We start from the raw sequence: 19,491 nt of genomic DNA, 5'->3' as shown, positions 1-19,491 counted from the left end.
GCTGAGGAGAGACTTAAGGAGTAATCATGGAAAGAGAGAGTGGGCAAAGCCTCAGAAGAGTGGAAAAGCAAGGGGGAAATAGGAAGGAAATTACACGTAGGTAGGAGTCAGGTTCTCCAGAAAGTGAATCAAACTGTGATTGTGCTTATGATGAAGAAGACATCTGTGAGTCTGCAGTCCACTCTCTCAGTTACGTGTATTAGGGTTATTTCCAGTGGCCCCAACAAGAATAACAGTGTCATTGCATGCAGGCACTGTGCAGCTGAAGTAACTGCCTTACCCCAAAGAGCTTGCAGCTCAGTAGATGAGGCAACACATGGAGAAGCAAAGGGTTACTCTAGTATAATGACCCATTTTATAAAGGCAACATAAGGAAAAGGTAAAGATTAAATAGCTAATCCCCAGCAATGCTGGGAGGTCTGAGACTCAGCTCTCCACAGGTGAATTTATTGCCTTCTATTTAAAGGTGAAGTCTTGGCCTTCAGGTGCTCAAGAGGTAAGGGAGTGAAAAATACTTCTTGCTTTTAAGAGAGTTTCTGAAGGGGCTGTTGGGCCCTCGTTCCTCCTGGCAGTCAAAACCTCTCTTGACAATGAGGTGGTTTCCTCCTGCCTCATATTCTATGCTCTGATGAGTGGCCAATACACGTTCAGGCTAAAATGACCAGGCAAAGGGGGAGTCCACAGCAACACCGCTAAATAAATGTGAACATAGGCTGCCCTGGTGCCTCTCTCCATGGATCTGCCTGCTTTCTTTTTACTTTATCCTTCATTTGTTCTTCCTCGCTAATCTTCTCTTTCAGTCCTAATTTTGTCCATACTCCTCCTTTCCATCCTGGGCTCCCAGCAGACCCATACTCCAGGTCTAAACAGGTTCCTCAACCTTTGAGCTGCACCCCAGAGTCAGCTCAATGGGACAGAGACCACTGCAGTGCCTGAGGTGAAGAACTCCTGACCCAAAACACATTGAGAGAGTAAGGCAGGAACAGATGTACTAATCAGGCTTCTCCTCAGTTGTGCAAGCCCTGCCACCACCTCTCATCTCCCTGATGCATAGGCATCTCAGGCCCTTGCCCTTTATATGTTCTCCCTGCTGCAAAACCTGGGTCTCACCAATAGATTTGGGTGGCTGTGAGTTAACCAGGCCACGGGGTTTGGGAGGGAGCCCCAGGCCTTCCCTGCCCTCACCCCTTCTGGGCAGCTGCAGAGCTGGGCAGGTAACACAATCAGCCTAGGGTGATAGCACACAGCCCTGGAGTCCGACGCAAGACGGAAGGAGGGTTCACTCTCACATCCACCCTTATTTCTCATGCTGTTTTCTTCCTTTTAGGTATTACAGCCTGAACTGGGTGGAGGGTGGTGGAGTGTGGTGGTGGTGTAGGGTCACTGCAACAGTAGGGAAACAGCTTTGCTAAGTATCTATGCCCCAAAAGGCATTTGACCTCCTCACGTTCTCCAGTGCAGGGGATTTAACAAGATGAACTCTCTTAAATGGTTTGCAAAGGAGAGGCAGATCCAGTAAAGCAAATCCCAGCTTCCTGATTACAAAGTGACTTTTTCTAAGAGAAATTTACCCTACGGGAAATAGTGCAGATATCCCCTCTAAATGCGCGCACACACACACACACACCCCCCTGCGCTCCCCTGACCACAGACTGCAAACCCCTGTTCAGACCCAGTGCCTGCCCTCTCACAGCCCCATCTCCTGGGTACCCTTCTCCTGGACCCCTGTCCACACCCTCCTTATTCTGAAGGCATCCCTCCCCCAGGCTGTTCCCACTGGAGCATCCCTCCTCCCTCTTTTCCTCCATGCCCTTCCTTCATGTCCCATTTGTCATTTGACCTGTCTCTTCCCAAGCCTCCTTTCCACGTACGTCTGACCCACCTCCCCAGAAACTCACATTCTTGCTCCTTCTTCCTAGGGAGCAATTCTGCCCCGTCCCCTTCACTGCTGACATATTCCCACCTATAAGTGATGTGTATCACATTCCTAAGAGGAGCAGAGGAAAAAGCCAACAAGCCCATGGGACTTGGGTGGGCCCCAGGGGTAAAGCCCCCCTTCCTCCTGTACAGATAGACATCCTTCCAAAGCCTTAGGGTTGGGACACGCACTGCAGGTGGGGGGAGAGGGACTGGAGCAAGAAGGAGGTATTGAAAGCATACCTGATGAGGCGAGATGTTGAGCTAGTTTGGGTATTCTGCTCGCAGCAGCATGCAAAATCCCATTATGGCTTACTATGGTAAGTTTAATACACTGAACCCTTCGTTGCTCCAGCTGCCCCTGCCAGGCATCTCTGAAATTCACAGCAACAGGTTTTCAATCTCTTAGCAATTTCCAGCTCACAGGAGCAGCCTGTCTGCTCAGGGGAGGGGAGAGAAAATATGCAGCAGCTCTCAAACCTGCCTAGAGGACAGAGGGTTTCTTCTTTTCCTTCCTCCCCCACAGCAAAGACCCCATGGGTTTGCTAAGGGTTACCAGAGCCCCATGGTTTCACCTGCAGCTCTGGGTGTTGGCTGCTCAGGCCAACAAGGGCACTGGAGCAGGGACAGTTGCCCACAGCATAACAGTGTAGCTGGGTAGTATCCCACAGCTAAAGGGCTGGAGGTTTTTCAGAAGTGGGTGGAGCTGTGGGCTGTGCAAGTGTAGGGATTTGACATGAAAATGGTAGCCTTGGTTTCTCCTAGTCAGACTGAATGATGTGAGATCTTTTAGCAGCATGCTGAACACTTTCTAACACTTTCTGAGTTCTTGATTTTCCTCAGAGTACATGCTATAGCTGCTTCCTTGATGAATTTAGGAAACAGGCATGAGGAGGTATCATGGAGGAGTCTGTAGCAAAGCTGGGAATCATGGAGGTGTCTGTGGGAAAGCTGGGAAGAGACTCTGTATCTTGCGCTGTGGCAAGATAAACACTGGCCTTTCCTAAAAAACCAACCAAACAAAAGAGTATTTCTGTGTGTGATTGCAAAGGACTAAGCAGAGCTTCACATGGTGCATAGATGTTTTGGGCAGGTGCTGGGGAACACAAGAGGGCAAGCATTTGGGAGAAGATCTGAGTGTAAGAGCATGCCTTACAGCAGGAGTAGAGGTGTCTGATGAAAGGATTACATGGAAATGATGCAAAATCTCACCATTTTGTCCTAAGCATGATGATATTTAGTGTTTTCCTTAAAGCCCCAGCACCTGGAGTCAGTGGAATCAAATGACAGTTTTAATTCTCATACCCAAATACAAAAAAGGAAGGAGGGAAGCACGATTCTTTCTCTTCTCCAGAGGGACAAAATATCCTCAATATATAACTAGGTAAGTGTCCCTTGGACATTCAAATAAAATCTTGTGATTTTCTTAAAGTCCAATTTTATGTTTGGGGAAGTTGTGATATTTTGGTCTAGCTTGGGAAAGATGAGATGTGGTCAAATGGTAAATGGGTATAAGAAGGTACTGTAGTGGAAAAGGAATGTGTGTGTATGTGTATGTGTTCATAGACACATAAAATGGTTTGGGTTGGAAGTTACCTTCAAAAATCATGTAGTCCAACCCCCCTGACATGGACAGGGACATCTTCCACTAGATCAGTTTACTCAAGGACCCATCCAACCTGACCTTGTACACTTCCAGTGATGGGGCACCCATAACTTCTCTGGGCAACCGGTTCCAGTGCTCATCACCCTCATCATAAAAAATTTCTTCCTTATGTCTGATCTAAATATGCCCTCTTTCAATTTAAAATAGTTGCCCCTTGTCCTGTCACTACAAGCCCTGACAACCCCTTTAAGTATTGGAAGGCCACAATAAGGTCTCCTTGGAGCCTTCTCTTCTCCAGGCTCAGCAAGCCCAACTCTCTGAGCCTTTCTTCACAGGAGAGGTGTTCCAGCCCTCTGATCATTTTCATGGGCCATGAAAATGGGCCCACTCTAACAGGCCCATGTCTTTCTTGTACAGGGACCCCAGAGCTGGACGCAGTACTCCAGGTGGGGTCTCACCAGAGCAGAATAGAGGGGCAGAATCACCTCCCTTGACCTGCTGGCCACGCTGCTTTTGATGCGGCCCAGGATATGATTGGCTTTCTGGGCTGCAAGCTCACATTGCCGGCTCACGTCCAACTTTTCATCCACCAGTACCCCCAAGTCCTTCTCTGCAGTGTGGCTGTCAATCCATTCATCACCCAGTCTGTACTGATATTGGGGATTGCCCCGACTCAGTTACAGGACCTTGCACTTGGCCTTGTTGAACTTCATGATGCTCACATGGGCCCTCTTCTCAAGCCTGTCAAGGTCCCTCTGGATGGCATCCCTTCCCACTAGTGTATCAACTGCACCACTCAGCCTGGTGTCGTCTCCAAACTTGCCGAGGGTGCACTCAATCCCACTATCTATGTCATTAATGAAGATGTTAAATAATATTTGTCCCAGGACAGGGACACCACTTGTTACTGGTTGTCTACCATTGGTTGACTACCAGTTGTCTACACGCACTGATGTGTTGTCTATCATTACATGAATTTTAACTGTATCAGAGCAAAGGCATCACTGCATGGGCACCAAGCCATGTGAGGTGAAGCTGGGCATGTCTGGGGTTTAGGGTCAGCTGGAATTTCCAGGAACCTCTGAGTGCACTTCTTCCCCGCAGCACGTGGCTCTGAGCTGCTTGCTTTCCCTGCCCCTTACCACTGCCTCCCTTGAAGTCCCACTAGCTTCTTTGTGTGCGAAGCGCACTTCCTTCTGCTGAATTCCCTCTGGAGAGGAGGCCAAGCAGCCCATTAGCTCCTGGATATTGAAATCACGGCTCCAGAGCACAGTGGTGCAGCTGGCGAGGAAAGTCGAGGACTGCAGCAAGGAAAACAGAGCTCTGCAGAACAGAGCCCTCGTACACTATGATAATGATTTCAGGCTCGCCAATCCTCCCTTCTCTTTCCTCCCCTGATACCCTGTTGTTTATTCTGAGTCTATTATTGGCTCCCGTTTTTGTATTTTCTCAGTCCTGTATTGGCTCAAGGCCAAGCATAATCACATGAGAGGAAGGGGACAACTGTGGTGCAAATTCAGAGGATCTTCTCTTACCCTGCCACCAAAAGCCACAGATCCTATCCATACAGAAAGTGAAAATGTGGCCTTCGTTCTGCAGAGCTGTCTCTGTCCTTCTCCCTCCACTGAGGGCTGGTCCTGGAAGCCCTGCTGGAACTTGGGGTGTTTTTCCCAGTCAGAAGGCAGCAGGCGATGGGCAAATCACTGTTATCCTTGTGTCTTCCTTCTCAGGGAGGGCTGTGTATCTTTTTCATTTAGGTAATAGCAGGCTGTTGGCAGTGCCTCCAGCACAAACCCAAGCTGCAGGTGAGCGGCAGGAGCTGAAGAGTTTGGCTCAGGTTCAGCAACTCACTTTCCACTGATAATAGGGAGTTTTCCCAGAGCTCTGCCAAGGCAGACTGAGCTCCCAGAATGGAATCTGTCAGGGGAGCAGGAGAGCAGGAGAGGCGGCATTGCTCGTCGGGAAAAGGGAAGAGGGGGATCTGTTGAAGGTGAGAGGACAGTGGTGAGTTTATGGAGAGGGATGAGCAAAGCACAGAGGGCAGAAGGCACCATGGGAAAGAGAGGCCAGGGACAGAGGTAAGGTGAAAGGATTAGAACAGGGGGAAAGTAAAGGGGGAGAATGGGGGATTCTGGAAAGGAGCATAAATATGGGCAAAGCTGAGAAGCGTCACAATTCTGATGATGACAGAAAGTCCAAACAGTAGTATTTCTTGAGGAAATAAAATACTAGCTTTCTGTACACTTTATGCCATGTTGGAAGAAGGGTCAATTACAAGCTCCAAGAAATACTTGACTATTACATGACTCTTCAAACAGTTGCAGGAGTTTATATTTCTCTCCCTTTTATTTTCTCTCCCATGTTGCAATAGAAGATAAACGAGAGAGCACAAATAAAAAAAGGAACAAGCTCAAACTCACTCTTGGGTTAAGTTTGTTAATATATCAGACTATTTCAAGGTGTCTCTCCCCAGCCAGTCAATTTTAAAACCTCAGGTTTTCCTCCCCTGAAAAAGGATTCAATAAAATTTTCCTGTGGTTCCTGTGCCTCCCATGTGCAGTAGGATGGTTATACCTTTTGGGCCTTTTGCCCTAATGGGAGGCCTGTGAACCCCAGACGAGGCTCTGGTTTAACTGTGAATGTGATTCCAATCAGATGGGTCTTCACTGTCACTCAGGAGATTGCTGACTAGCAATAAATATTCATAGAACTGATTAGACATTAATTGCACAAATCACCACCTCTTCAGCCAACCCCAGGAACCTTGTTGCCACCCATCATAGTTAAAGAGGCAGCAGAAAATGTCATTTCTGTAGGTGCCTTAAGGTCAGCCTAGTACCTCAGAAGGAAGAGGGGACTGTTAAATGGCTCACCTCATAATGTCCCTTAACATAGCCACCACGACCATGACACAGTCCTTCCCCAAACTCTGTCCCAGGTGGAGGGCTGTGTTCCCACTAGTGTAGCCCCCATGGGGCAGGAGTCCTATGATCTCTGTAGACCTCACTGCGGTCTGTCCTGCTTCCCTTTCCCCATATACTGCTTGCTGTCCAACCCCACGAGGACTGCCCTTCCCTGCTCCTCTGTGATCTCTGTTCTTCCCTTACAGACTATTTTGCCAGAGCCCTTCTGCAAGGAGAGGGCAAGGAGAGGCATTGGGCTGGGATGCATGTGGACTGTGTGTGTACCTGTGTATGCGCAGATGTGCTTGGGTATATGTGACTATGAGTGTGCAGGACACAGCACACTCACACACACGTCTATACCTGTGTTTGTACTCACATGCAGAAAGGGACGTGTAACCCCACTTATTCAGCAAGGTAGAGGAGCAAAGACATGCTGTGCCAGCAGGGCATATGGTCCTCTCCCTGCACATGCTGTGCCCTTGGGGGCCTAGATGTGATGGCCACCTTGCACCATCTCCACTCTCTCCCTGAGTGTTGGGCTGGCAGGTCTAGCAACACTACTCTTCAACCCCACAGAAAGAGGAGAGCTGTTGAGATATGGAGTGCTCCTTGGTGGTGTGACACAGTGGCTGCGGTAAAGGTCTCAGGCTGTTCAAGGGATGTCATACCTTGTTCCTGACATTCATGCCGCCCCTGGTCTGGAGCTGAGGTGAAAGCCATGTTCTTGTCACTGCAAGCCCTTCTTCATCAACTACCCACACAAGACCCAGACTCCTCCACCCTCCCTGACTTTTTCCTTGTAGACCCCTCTGTCCCACCGTACATAGCCTCCTTGCAGTTAGCCCAATAGCATCAGCCTTCAGGAGCAAACTGATGTCTGTATACAAGCTCACACACATGTGAATGTGATAACCTGGGACAGGCCACATTCATCTTCATCGCAGGGCCGCAGCAGGATTGGGAATGGCGTGGTGAGATGAGACTGCTGCATGCCCCTGTCGCAGGGACTTAGAGCAGAGCCACTGCAGATGTGATAGCAATGAAACTCCAAGAAACCCTGGTCAAGTCTCAACCCCGGTCTGCCTGGGCTTCCTCCAGCCCCCAAGACTGGCCCTCCATCAGGCTGGAAAACAGAAGTGAGCCAGAACAAGGCACAGCACAGAGGCCATGGTGCCTTTGAAGAGCCATCCTGCCCTTTAGCTTTGTGCTCTGGACTTTCTGTGTGAAATGCATTTTCAAAGAAAGTTTTAAGAGGGAGGAAGTGCAGCAAGGGGTCCCCCACCCTCAGGTAATGAGTTGCTTTCCAGCCACCAAACATAAGGAACGGGAGACAGGAAGAACTGCTCCTGTTGGCCCCACAAATCTGACTGCAGCGTTCAAACCAGCTCCCATACAGCGGGGCTGTGCTCCTTTCCATACAAGTATCTGATCCCAGAGGGTGTGAAGACTGGCTCCCATCCCCTTGAGGCTCTCATAATAGCCTTCTGTTCCTCCAGGTTTATGGGACAAGCTGGCAAACCTGTTGACCCCTCTTGGTGGCAATCCCTGCACTGCTGCGGAGGGGTGAGGTGTGGGGGCTCACACAGCATATCACAGAAGGAGTTGAAAGGCTAGCAGTCCCACTCCAGATAACCCTGTTTAGCTAGCAGAAAGGAGCTGCTTGATTTTCCCTTTGTGCTGAAGGGTGTGTGACACACAGCTGAGCAGTTTCAGGCCTGCCAGGAACGGACCGTATCCCAAATGGGTGCTCCCACCCCACCACTGAGCACCATTCCTGGCCAACTCACTTGCAGAGTCTTGCCTTCCCACAGGCCTCCATTTGCTCATGTGCTCCCATCACCAAGGGCATTCACCCCCTGGCAAAAGACAGGTTCAGCTCATGCCCTTTGGTCGGCTCTGAATCCATAACTCAGTCCAGTCTGTCTCCATTCATACACCACCCTTCCCCTCCACCTCCCAGAGTTTTTCTCTACCCTTTGCTAGGTACCTAAGCTGTACTGAATGAGGCTGCTGGCTCTCCTCACAGCTATTCCATCTCTGTCGCTGCAAACAATTTCTAGAAAGCCTTTTAAAAATGTATTAGCCTTCCAAAAAGGAGCTGATAAACAGGCGACAGGAGGAAGGGAAGAAACGGGGGAGGATGCAGTGATGTGGTCTATTCCACACATCTGCAGTATTTTCCTCCCAGCCCTTTTATTAAAATAGATGGACATTTATTATGAAAATGAATTACTGGGTGTGTGCAGAAGTCTTTGGCAGGCAGGGGATAAGTGTCAGTCTTCTGCGTGTATGTCTGTGTGAGCCACATACGCTGCCTATGATGAGAAAGAGGAACACATCTACCAGAGAGCAATCTGTCCGATTTAGCACCTGAAGGGCTCTGTGTGTGTCTGTGTGTATGCATTCATGTGTATGGTGCTGCAGTCGCCCTCAGCAAAGGGAATGTGTGATGGTGGCCAGCAACACATTCTCTGGTGGTGCCATTCTAGTATCACAAGTCGTTCCCCTCATAAATTTTCAAGGGCTCCAAGCACGGCTGTCAAAGCACACGGATATGAGTGGATGGACAAGTTTTATAGACCTGTCCTGGAGACACCCTGGCCAATACCAAACGCATTGCTATTCAGCAGGCATGAGGTCAGGGATATCACTTGGAGAGTGCACATGTTGCACTGCTGGTGGGCAACATCAGGTACCATTGTGTTCATGGCACTGAGGAGACTGGGACATGGTATAGCAAGGAATTTGGAAATGAATTTTCTGTGCTGGAGCCAAGGAAAGGCAATGGAAACTCAAACTTACTGTCCCTCTCTACCTCATTCTCTAGGAGAGAGGAAACCTGGTCCATCTCCTCCTGACTCTTGTGGTTAGTTTGATGGATGGAAATTACACAATTGCCTGTCTCTGTGCATTGTTTTGCCTCTCACAAGTTGTCCTTCACACCCTGTCCCCACTAAGAATAATTCTGCTCTGCGGTGCATGGATATCTGGTGGAAGAAGGGAGGGGAAAGGACATAGGCAGCCTGAAGAGAATTGCAAGGATTTGGGATGAGGAGGGACTGGGAAGAGCTTGGATAGACCCTGCTGTCATAAGAATGATCCAGGTAAACTCTAGGGAGGGCTTAGCCTGGATTCCCTCACCCAGGACCGGATTGTGGGTAGAAGAGAGGCTCCAAGCTACATTTTGATGGCTTTTGTCACACAGAGCATAAGCCTGAGAGGCACTAGAACAGATATTTCTCACCCAAATCCTAGGCTCTGGGGCATCATTCACCAACCAAGTGCAAATTTATATTTCTCTTACATATATTGGAGATGTTGCCAAGATAAGGGGCCGTATTCTGACTTCTCCTCCCACCACAGTCCACAATCCTGCCTCCCTGCATTGAACCCAAAGCAAGAGTGAATGTGTGTGTGAGCACATGTGCTCTAGAGCAGTGGGCAGCAAACTCACTCCGTACCACATCAGTGACAAAGAGATTCAACACAGAAGACATTTGCAGGCGTGAGCAGAAGAAAACCTTCATGTTCCTTCTCTGGGGTGAGTGCGTGCTTCAACTCTGAGATACACTCCCTGTCTCTTGAAATTAATTCAACATTCCTGTGGCTTGGACAAAAATAACTAGAATGAATAATCGGGCTGTGCTGGCCCTGCTGCAGATTGCCTGGTAGATAGAGCCCTCTGCAGGAAGAAAAAAGGCAAGGGACTGAGACAGCACCAGTGTTTACTAGAAGAGACCCGAAAGGTAACAGATGAAATAGCAGTAGCTTATCACGTCCTTTAACCCCACAGGTGTAATTGTCTCTAGCGAGTCCCTGGTATTTGCCTCTGTGCTGTTACCAGCTCACAGTGCTACAGCTCCCTGCATCTTTCCTCTTGTCCCATTAACTACTCCTGCCTCCCACACTGCCCAGCAGCTGCCTGCTTCTGCCGCGTGCTCAGCCTGCCTGCATTTTGGGTGCAGTGCAGAGCTGCGGTGGTGCTCAGACTGCTTTGCTAGGCACAGGAACATGACACTCTATCTCACATCCTCTGCCTTTATCACTAAAACGATCATGTTACCCTGAGTTTTGGGCTTGTTTCAAGCACTTTTATTTCTTTCTTTACACAAGAGACAAAAAACCCCAGACTCCAGATGAAACCAATGTGTGAAGATGGGAATGCCTCTGTGTCTGTGTGTGTGTGGTGTGCATGCACCTCCAATTTTTCATGCCTTCTGGCTGCAGGCCTTTCAGATACAAAGCCCAGGCCTCTGGGGTGGTACAAGGAAGCAATCTTTGTTGGGGAGCCATCAGCCTGGAGGAGAGCTAGTGTTTGGGTTTCTTCCCTAGGGAGACCTGTGGTGGTGTCTGAGTCTCAAAACAGAGAGACAAAAGATCGAGAGCTGCTTCCCTGGTCCCACAGCCTCTCTGCACCCAGTTACCCCTTATCTCCCCATCCAACATCTTCAACTTTCTAAAAGCTATGACTCAGTCATAGAGCAGGGACTTCCCAGGATTACAGCCCTCATGGCTATAGGAAGAGGTAGAGAGGGCTCTCTTCTGAACAGAGGGCTTCTTATCTTCCCTTGGCCTCTGGTTTCACAGTGAGGTCTTAAATCAGCGGCCCCTTCTCCACAACCACTGCACATCTGTTTGTGGAAGAGAAACCACTGGGGCTTTTCTGCACTGCAACTGACTGGAACATGCTTGGCTGCTCCGAGAGCATCTACATGGTTCCTCACAGAAAAATACCTAGGCCTGGTTTGATGGCGGAATGGACTGGAGACATTCTTGTCTCTTCTCAGATCCTACCCTAGATGCCTGGGGCTATATGGGAGAACCCAAAGGCCAGTTGCTGTTGAGCCTTTATGTTTGGACATGGGAAACGCCATGCCCACAGTTCTGACAGTCCTCAGTGGATTGCACCCTGCGCCTCTGCCTTCAGTTTGGAAAGGGAAGAAGCAAATCTGGCAAGTTGTACTGTCAGTCATCTTCCTGCCAAGTGGGAGGCAGAGGGAACCAATGCTCCCAAATTTCTTCACTGGAAGAGCTCAGCATGCGAGGGAAGCTGTCCAACAACTACATCTTCCTGCTGCCAGTCACCAGGTCAGGGCTCAGTTTTTGCTGGCAATCTTTTTCTTACGGGCAGAGACCAGATCATAGAAAGGATCCTGCGTGATGCTGGTCCTGGAAATAAGAGGAAATGGGAGCAAAAGTAAGAGATTTAATGCTGTAGAGCAGCATAGGCAACCTAACTGAACTTGCACAGAGACACCACTCACCAAAATGTAGGGCTAGAGATCTGCAGACCCACAGCAGAGAATTTGGCTGTGGCTAGAGATTCTCCAGAAGGGACCTTGAAACTCTTTGAATCAAAAGGTACCACCGTTGCTAGACTGCAAACATTTCTTTCCACTCCCTTTTTCAAGCTCTAGTAACCAAATGAACTGTGTGACCATTTGTCCCTGGGGCTGAACAAAGGCAAGCTCAGACCTCCAGTTCTGGTCTCCTCACCGTATTGCCTCAATCCACTCATCACGTTCTGCTGGTGTGGCTGCTGAGATCTTGTAGGACTGATGCTTGCCTTCAACCACCTTCCCATCCCCATCTGTTTTGCAGGCTTTGATCTTCTGCCCTTTGCAGTTGGGATTGAAGAGCTCAAAGCAGTTCTGTCAGAAAGGGAATAAAATGGAGTAGTAGGGGAGGACAGGCTGGACCAAGAAGACTATGCTGCCTTCAACCATGGGTGACAGGCTCAGAGAGCTTCCAAAGGGGAGGAGAGCATTCTGTCTCTGAAATGCAACAGAGCTTTTCCTTCCCCACTCCAAGAATCCCCCTATGAGTTAGATCTCCAAGTCACCCCTCTTAGGTAAATACATCCCTCCTGGGAAGGACTGGACACTAAAACAGGCTTTATGGAGAAATGGAGCATCAACAGTTATCAGAAAAAAACTTCTGAGATCTGTCACTCTGCTCCACTCATGAAGATCTCTCCCTCTTTTAAGTAGATGCAACATCCTCTCTTCTGCCTGCCACCACACAGATAGAAGGCACTTTTCCCAGAGTCATGACACATCAAAGAGTGGGTATCCACAAAAGATGCACAGACAAAGAGTGTCACTTCCTGGGCAAGTTTCCTAACATCACAGCACTGCCTGGTCTACATGTGCTGTAAGTCATTATGGAGAGTCCTGGGGAAAGAAATTGAACCCACATCTCCTGGTGCAAAATGAGTAGGGAGTCAGCTGTGTGCACTCATCTCTGCACCCCTACACACACATGAAAACATTCAATACAGCCAGCCAAAGGACAGCTCTCCGTTCACACCAGATCTTTCCTGGTAAAATACAATCATGTTTAGACACCATCATGTTTAGATGGGGGTACAAGGCAGTTTGGAACGGCACCTTCCCTCTGAGAAGCATGGTAAGAGTAGAGTGTGTACACCCTCTCCTTCCTCTGACCACCTGAGAGCCTGCGTTGGCAGAGTACCAAGCAATGGAGACTTACTGGCTTTTTGGGATCATCCACCTTCTGGACTGATAGGTTCTCCAGTGGGATAATGCCCAGAGGCTCTTTGTCCTGAAGGCAAGGAAACATGAATTAACACCCAACATGCTCCCCACATCTATGCCACTATTTAGAACCTCTCTGATTTCCCAGATGTGTGCCTTTGTGGGGGTGACAAGGGCAATGTATGCCTGGGGAGACCCCCCTCTATTTACACAATGGGGAGCTTGGTTAACAGGAGATCACAGCAATAGCTGCAGTGTCCAGCCTCTCTCCTCCTCAAGATCAGAGGCGAGGAAACAGCACAGGAGAGAAGGGAGGTCTGAGTTCGGTCTGGGATCATAGGGTAGAAGGAAAGAGTTGCCCCCTACCCTCTGCTCCTCCCTGGCCCCTCAGAGGCTCATAACCACCCAGGACATGGTTTCCCGTCCGGGAGTTAAGCCTTTACCGTGGTATATTCAAAGTAGTACAGGCAGTTATCAGTCAGAATGAACCAACGGCGTTTCCAGGTTTTCACACGTCCTCCTAAAGGTGGTGAGGATCAAAAGCCATTAGTCACACATTTTTCTGTCCTTCCAGCCCCCTCACCCTGCCGCAAGCTCCAGACATGCACACACAGGCATACCGTCCCAGCTCTCCCTGTAGACCAGCCCCAAGGAGGCAACCGTGGCGCTCACCACTGATGTGATGCCGTATGGTGGACACCCACACACAGGGAGCTAATTTTGCTCTGATGGGGCTGGGAACGGGGAGGGGTGAGGGATATCTTTTTGAGTCCCTTTTCGAGCAGAGGGAGGAGGAGCAGGCGGCTGGTTTCAACAGCAGGTGTCAGCCTCACCCCACCGCAGCAGACGGGAAGGAAGAACTGCGGAGACGCTGGTGGGTTCTTGGGGGAGATTTGTGGTGGGAGGCAGGCAGGCGGGGAATTCAGAGGAGCTAGGGGTGTCCTCCCCCTTACCTAGCTTCAGGAGCCAGCCCTCACGGTTAGGGTTGAAGAAAGTATGCGTGAGGTCGTTCCCATCATCCTCTGGTATGGAGAATGGCTCGTTCTTTATGCTCTCAAACAGATTCTGCCCCAGAACGTTGGTGGGGGAAAGAGGGAGGGAAAAAGAAAGAAAGAAAGAAAGAAAGAAAGAAAGAGAAAGAAAGAGAAAGAAAGAAAGAAAAAAAGACAGATTACACAACCCTCCTAGGTCCATCTGGTTCATCACTCTGTTTCCACAGGGGCAGGCGGGTAAGTGTGGAGGGGAGCGGGCAGTGAGCACTGGGGGTACAACAGCCCTCGGTCTACACCTCACAGGGTCTCAAGGGGGATCACCAGCTCTTTCCTGCATCCTGTGTCAAAAAAAGAGACCCAATTTGGAAAGTTACAGGCACAAAAGTGTGCACCTGTATCAAGAGAGGCTGCAGTGACCAAACCCAGCATGTCACACGAGTGCTGCTGTGGATAGTACTAAGGCACTGCGGGGGGCACAACACGGCAGAGACTGCAGCCCCATTTAGGTTCTGGGTTGGTGGTGCCAAACACTCTGCTGAGAACTTGTATGTAGAGACCAACACACACATCTACATGACAACAAGGAGGCACATTTCATAGAACCAAGGCTTTTGCACTGAGGGACACACAGTGTGACATTCATAACAGCAGACTGACAGGGAGGCAGGTTACTAGCTTTCAAGGGATACAAGAATGTTGCTCACATCATTGGATTTGCCATCATTTATTACACAAATCCCAAGCCAAGAAAAAACACGAAGCTACAGGCTCCTGCAATTTCCCTCAAATTGCCTGAAAGAAATGACACTCTGGAGAAAAATCTAAAGCCTTTACCCTGAGGGGATGCTGCTCAGCAAACCCAGGTGTGGGATGTAGGCAGCCTCTTTGACACAAGACACAAGTTATTCGCCCCAGGTTGTTTGGGTGGAGCTAGACACATGTAGGCAGGCTGCCCACCTCTACCTTGCCTCATAGGGCACATCCCATGCCTGCTGAGACTTTGGGAAAACGGTAGCTCCAGCTTTGCTAATGGATACGTCCTCTGTTTCTGTCTTCCCCGCTCTGCATCTTCATCCTCTGGGATCAGAGACACCATGGACCTGCTGAGAGCTTTACAGATGCTGGAAGAGACCTTGACACTCATGTGGGGCTTGTTGGCTCTACTCACTCAAAGATATATCCTGGTGTAAGACAGGTCAGGCACTGGTATCCTGACTGATATGAACACTGGAGTCAGCTGAGACATTTAGGTACGAACAAGGGAAAGGGATTCATAATCTGGGCCATGGTGACATTGTTTCACACACACAGAGACACACAAGAAACAGACAGTCCCCTTGGAGGCTAGGACTTTCAAAGCTGGACAAAAGACTCAGGTGCCCAGCTACCTCCCACAGAGGTGGGTGCCCCATTCCCACAGCCTCATACCTACACAACACACAGGCACCCGCAGCTCATGTCTTCCTCTCTCACAGTTACAGTATCTGTTCCTTTCTCACACAGACACACTTAAAAGCACAAGCTTTCTTAAACCAATACTGCTATTCCCTGAATGTCTCTAGCACCATCTCTCTTGCTTCATGTTCTCACCAAAAAGCATGTGTGCAGCCCCTCTCCAAATCAGTTTCCATGTTTTCCAGCTTTGCTTTTGTACATACTGCCCTCTTTCCTTGCTCAGCCCTTCCCCTTGTACGGCAGAAGGTCAGCAGGCCTGTATTACACTGAGATCTGTGGACCTTTGCTTCTCAATGGACCCCAAGCCAGAGAGAAAAGGGGAAACATCACCCCCATTTTTAAAAAGGGAAGTAAGGAAGACCTGGGGAACTACAGGCCAGTCAGTCTCACCTCTGTGCCTGGGAAGATCCTGGAACAGATCCTCCTGGAAGCTATGCTAAGGCACATGGAGGACAGGGAGGTAATTAGAGACAGCCAGCATGGCTTTACCAAGGGCAAGTCCTGCCTGACCAACCTAGTGGCCTTCTGTGATGGAGTGACTACATCAGCGGACATGGGAAGGGCTACAGATGTCATCTATCTGGACCTCTGCAAGGCCTTTGACACGGTCCCCCACAACAGCCTTCTCTCTAAACTGGAGAGGTATGGATGTGATGGGTGGACTGTCCAGTGGGTGAGGAATTGGTTGGATGGTCACATCCAGAGGGTAGTGGTCAACGGCTAAATGTCCAGATGGAGATTGGTGACGAGTGGCGTCCCGCAGGGGTCTGTATTGGGACCAGTACTTTTTAACATCTGCATCAATGACATAGACAGTGGGATCGAGTGCACCCTCAGCAAGTTTGCAGATGACACCAAGCTGAATGGTGCGGTCGACACGCCAGAGGGACGGGATGCCATCCAGAGGGACCTGGACAAGCTCAAGGAGGGGGCCCATGTGAACCTCATGAGGTTTAACAAGGCCAAGTGCAAGGTCCTGCACCTGGGGCGGGGCATCCCCCAGTATCAATACAGGCTGGGGGACCCAGGGATTGAGAGCAGCCCTGCCAAGGAGGATTTGGGGGTACTGGTGGGTGAAAAGCTGGACAGGAGCCAGCCATGTGCGCTCACAGCCCAGAAGGCCAATTGTGTCCTGGGCTGCATCAAAAGAAGCGTGGCCAGCAGGTCGAGGGAGGGGATTCTGCCCCTCTACTCTGCTCTGCTGAGACCCCACCTGGAGGACTGCGTCCAGCTCTGGAGCCCTCAGCATAAGAAAGACACGGACCTGCTGGAGCGGGTCCAGAAGAGGGCCACAAAAATGCTCAGGGGGATGGAACACTTCTACTATGAAGAAAGTCTGAGAGAGTTGGGGTTGTTCAGCCTAGAGAAGAGAAGGCTTCCGGGAGACCTTATTGCAGCCTATCAGTACTTAAAGGGGGCTATAAAAAAGATGGCGGCAACCTTTTTAGCAGGGCCTGTTGTGACAGGACAAGGGGGAATGGCTTTAAACTAAAGGGGGGGAGATATAGACTAGATCTAAGGAAGAAATTTTTCACGCTGAGGGTGGTGAAGCACTGGCACAGGTTGCCCAGAGAGGTGGTGGATGCCCCATCCCTGGAAACATTGAAGGTCAGGTTGGACGGGGCTCTGAGCAACCTGATTTAGTTGAAGATGTCCCTGCCCACAGCAGGGGGGTTGGACTAGATGACCTTTAAAGGTCCCTTCCAACCCAAACTATTCTATGATTCTATGACTGATAAGAAAATGGGAGGTCTTCTTACCTTTAAGAGCTCTTCTGGCAGGTCCCCTCCATTGTCAATGCCTCTGTTGATGGATACAAACCTTTCAAAGGGAGGCTTGTCTTTCACATTGGGGTTGTGCAGGCTGGTGTTAAGCATGATGATAGAGAAGGAGAGTATATAACAGGTATCTGGCAAGGAGAAAGAAAACCAGGATGGGTGGCACTTGTCTTAGAGGGCAGATCAATCCACACCCTAACAGGTGGCTTGCTTTCCAGTCACTGAAGAACAGTGTCATCCTCTCAGCTGTAGGAGGAAAAGGGAGATGTCCCCTCTGCTAGGAGAAAGAGGGACAGAGTTGATCTCCTATGATGGAGGTGATTCCATCCCCTCAGGGTAATGGGGCAAGTTGGGTAGATCTGGTCCGATAATGGCTCTGCCAGCAGGAAAGTTTCTACAGACCCATGTCTGTCAGTCCTACTCTTGCTGTGATGAGCTATACCTCATGTGGGGCTGTGAGCACTTCTCAAGTGTATTGCCCCTGGGGATGGACTGAAGCACAGTAGCAAAAGGAGGACTGAAGACCCTCAGTCTATTGAAAAGCTTCACAGGAACTGGGCTGCCTCCTTTAGCTTAAGAGGAAACATCCACACTTCCAAGTGATGCCCTCTGTGCTTTGTGAATGGAAAAGGAAGGCGCCTCTCTAGCAAACAATGGAGCTCAGCTTTACAGGCCTTTTTCTCCCCATAACTACCTGTGGACTGGAATACTCCAGGGTTACACTTGCAGTACCAGTTGGCAAAGGCCTCCATCATCCGGTCAATCTTCTGTGCTTCCCCAGGCAGCCGGAAGCTCCATAGGAACTGTCTATCAGGAGCAGCATGACAGAGAGTTAGTCAGATTGGGTGCAAGGACATTTATCCCTTCCCTCAACCCATGGGACACCATGAAAATAAAAGTCATCCCATAACACGGGGGAGACAACATAGTGCATGAAGCAGGAGTTCTGCTCCTCTCTCTAGAAATTGCCTGGGCTCATCAGCCTCAAACACCCTAAAAGCAGGAAGCAGAACTAAGCATCCTGGAAATCATGGCTCCTCTTCCCTAATGAGTGCCCTGCAAGGCAGCAGAGACCTCAGGAGAAAGAGTCCTGCCAGGAAGCTGGCCTATAAGAAAACAAGATGCCCTAAGACAGAGTCACTTTGTCACTGACGTAACAGGCACTGTGGACAGACATGTTTCCTGGTGCAAAAAATAACTTGCCCCATCCCCCCAGCCATTGAAGCCACAGTGACCCACTTTGCTTTTCCCATCTTCTTTGCACATGGCCAATCCAGTCAAGGGGCCATGAAAGAGTTCCCTCAGGAAAAGGTGTTAACACCTCACAGAGCAACAGCCTGGGAGCCAACATATGCAGCAGGGCCTTGGGAAGCCCCATTTCAGCCCAGGAGGGCTTCACAACCTTCCTGGGTGGTAAGACCCAGTGGCTGAGCAGGCTCCTGCTCCATTCCCTGAGTCCTGCATGCTCACTCACCTCAGTGCCTGCACCAGGTTGAGGTTGGCAAACTGGTGACATGCCACAAAGGCTTGGAGGATCTGAATGTTTGTGGAGTCCCTGGGAGAGGACAGAGGGAAAAGGTCAGAAGAGAGCTTTGATCCTGCTCAGTTTGGATGCCCCTTGGTGTGACAACATGCACCCGGCTCCATCCCAGTCTCCACTTCCCCTCTGACCAACAAGAAGCCAAGATGCACACTCTTGTCTGGGAAGACTGACCCCATTACAGGCAGGAGGAAAGATAGCCCCTACAGCCAGCCTTAGCCACACTCCAAAGCCCCCCCCCCCAAGGCTGTACTGCCCACCCAGCCCACTGCAGTTTAAGGTATGTTCAGCCTTGGCACCTGATTGATGTCTGCCAGGGGTCATCTAAAATGGTAGTTGGGAGGGGCCAGGCAGGACAGGGCCTACAAAGGGCTTCCTCATCCTAGCTGGGTTGCTCACCTCCCACCCAGGTAATCCCCAATGGCTGTCTTGTTCAGGCCTTCACCCTTGTGGAGGAATTTGGCGATCTCCTGCAGGTCTGAGGACAATACCCGGTGCTCGATCAGGTACTGGATCCCCTGGGGGAGGAGAAGTAAGACAGTGAAGTAAGACAGCTCTGTGGGCTGATGAGAAAGCAGGACCCCAACACCCTGATATCAGCCTTCCTTGGCTTTGATGATGTTGCCTCCTCTGTTACTCCGCAGCCCCTTTATGGGAGACCACAGCCATGTTCCCACACTTATTCCATCCCTCTTCATCCACCATGGTGGGTCAGTCCCACTTCCATTTCATCCCTAGATTTGGGTAAATGTCTCACTGGGATGGAAACTCAAGCAAACAAAAAAGGGCAACGTAGGTTA

At 50.0% G+C, this 19,491-nt stretch overlaps 1 protein-coding gene across 1 annotated transcript in view; it reads right to left on the bottom strand.

The window, feature by feature from the left end:
- Positions 1 to 11,525: 11,525 nt before the first annotated feature.
- Positions 11,526 to 19,491, bottom strand: part of CYTH4 (cytohesin 4) — a 19,590-nt gene continuing 11,624 nt past the window's right edge. The window contains exons 6-13 of the mRNA XM_009332627.1: positions 18,626 to 18,706; positions 17,846 to 17,958; positions 17,134 to 17,282; positions 13,880 to 13,991; positions 13,370 to 13,446; positions 12,922 to 12,993; positions 11,926 to 12,080; positions 11,526 to 11,598 (exon numbers count right to left, since the gene is read on the bottom strand). Of these exons, the coding sequence (XP_009330902.1) occupies positions 11,526 to 11,598; positions 11,926 to 12,080; positions 12,922 to 12,993; positions 13,370 to 13,446; positions 13,880 to 13,991; positions 17,134 to 17,282; positions 17,846 to 17,958; positions 18,626 to 18,706 (832 nt within the window). The remainder of the gene's footprint in view (positions 11,599 to 11,925; positions 12,081 to 12,921; positions 12,994 to 13,369; positions 13,447 to 13,879; positions 13,992 to 17,133; positions 17,283 to 17,845; positions 17,959 to 18,625; positions 18,707 to 19,491) is intronic.

Source organism: Pygoscelis adeliae, unplaced genomic scaffold (assembly GCF_000699105.1).
Source record: "Pygoscelis adeliae isolate BGI_AS28 unplaced genomic scaffold, ASM69910v1 Scaffold399, whole genome shotgun sequence".
Taxonomy (NCBI): Eukaryota; Metazoa; Chordata; class Aves; order Sphenisciformes; family Spheniscidae; genus Pygoscelis; species Pygoscelis adeliae.
This window is presented reverse-complemented; position numbering and strand designations above follow the sequence as displayed.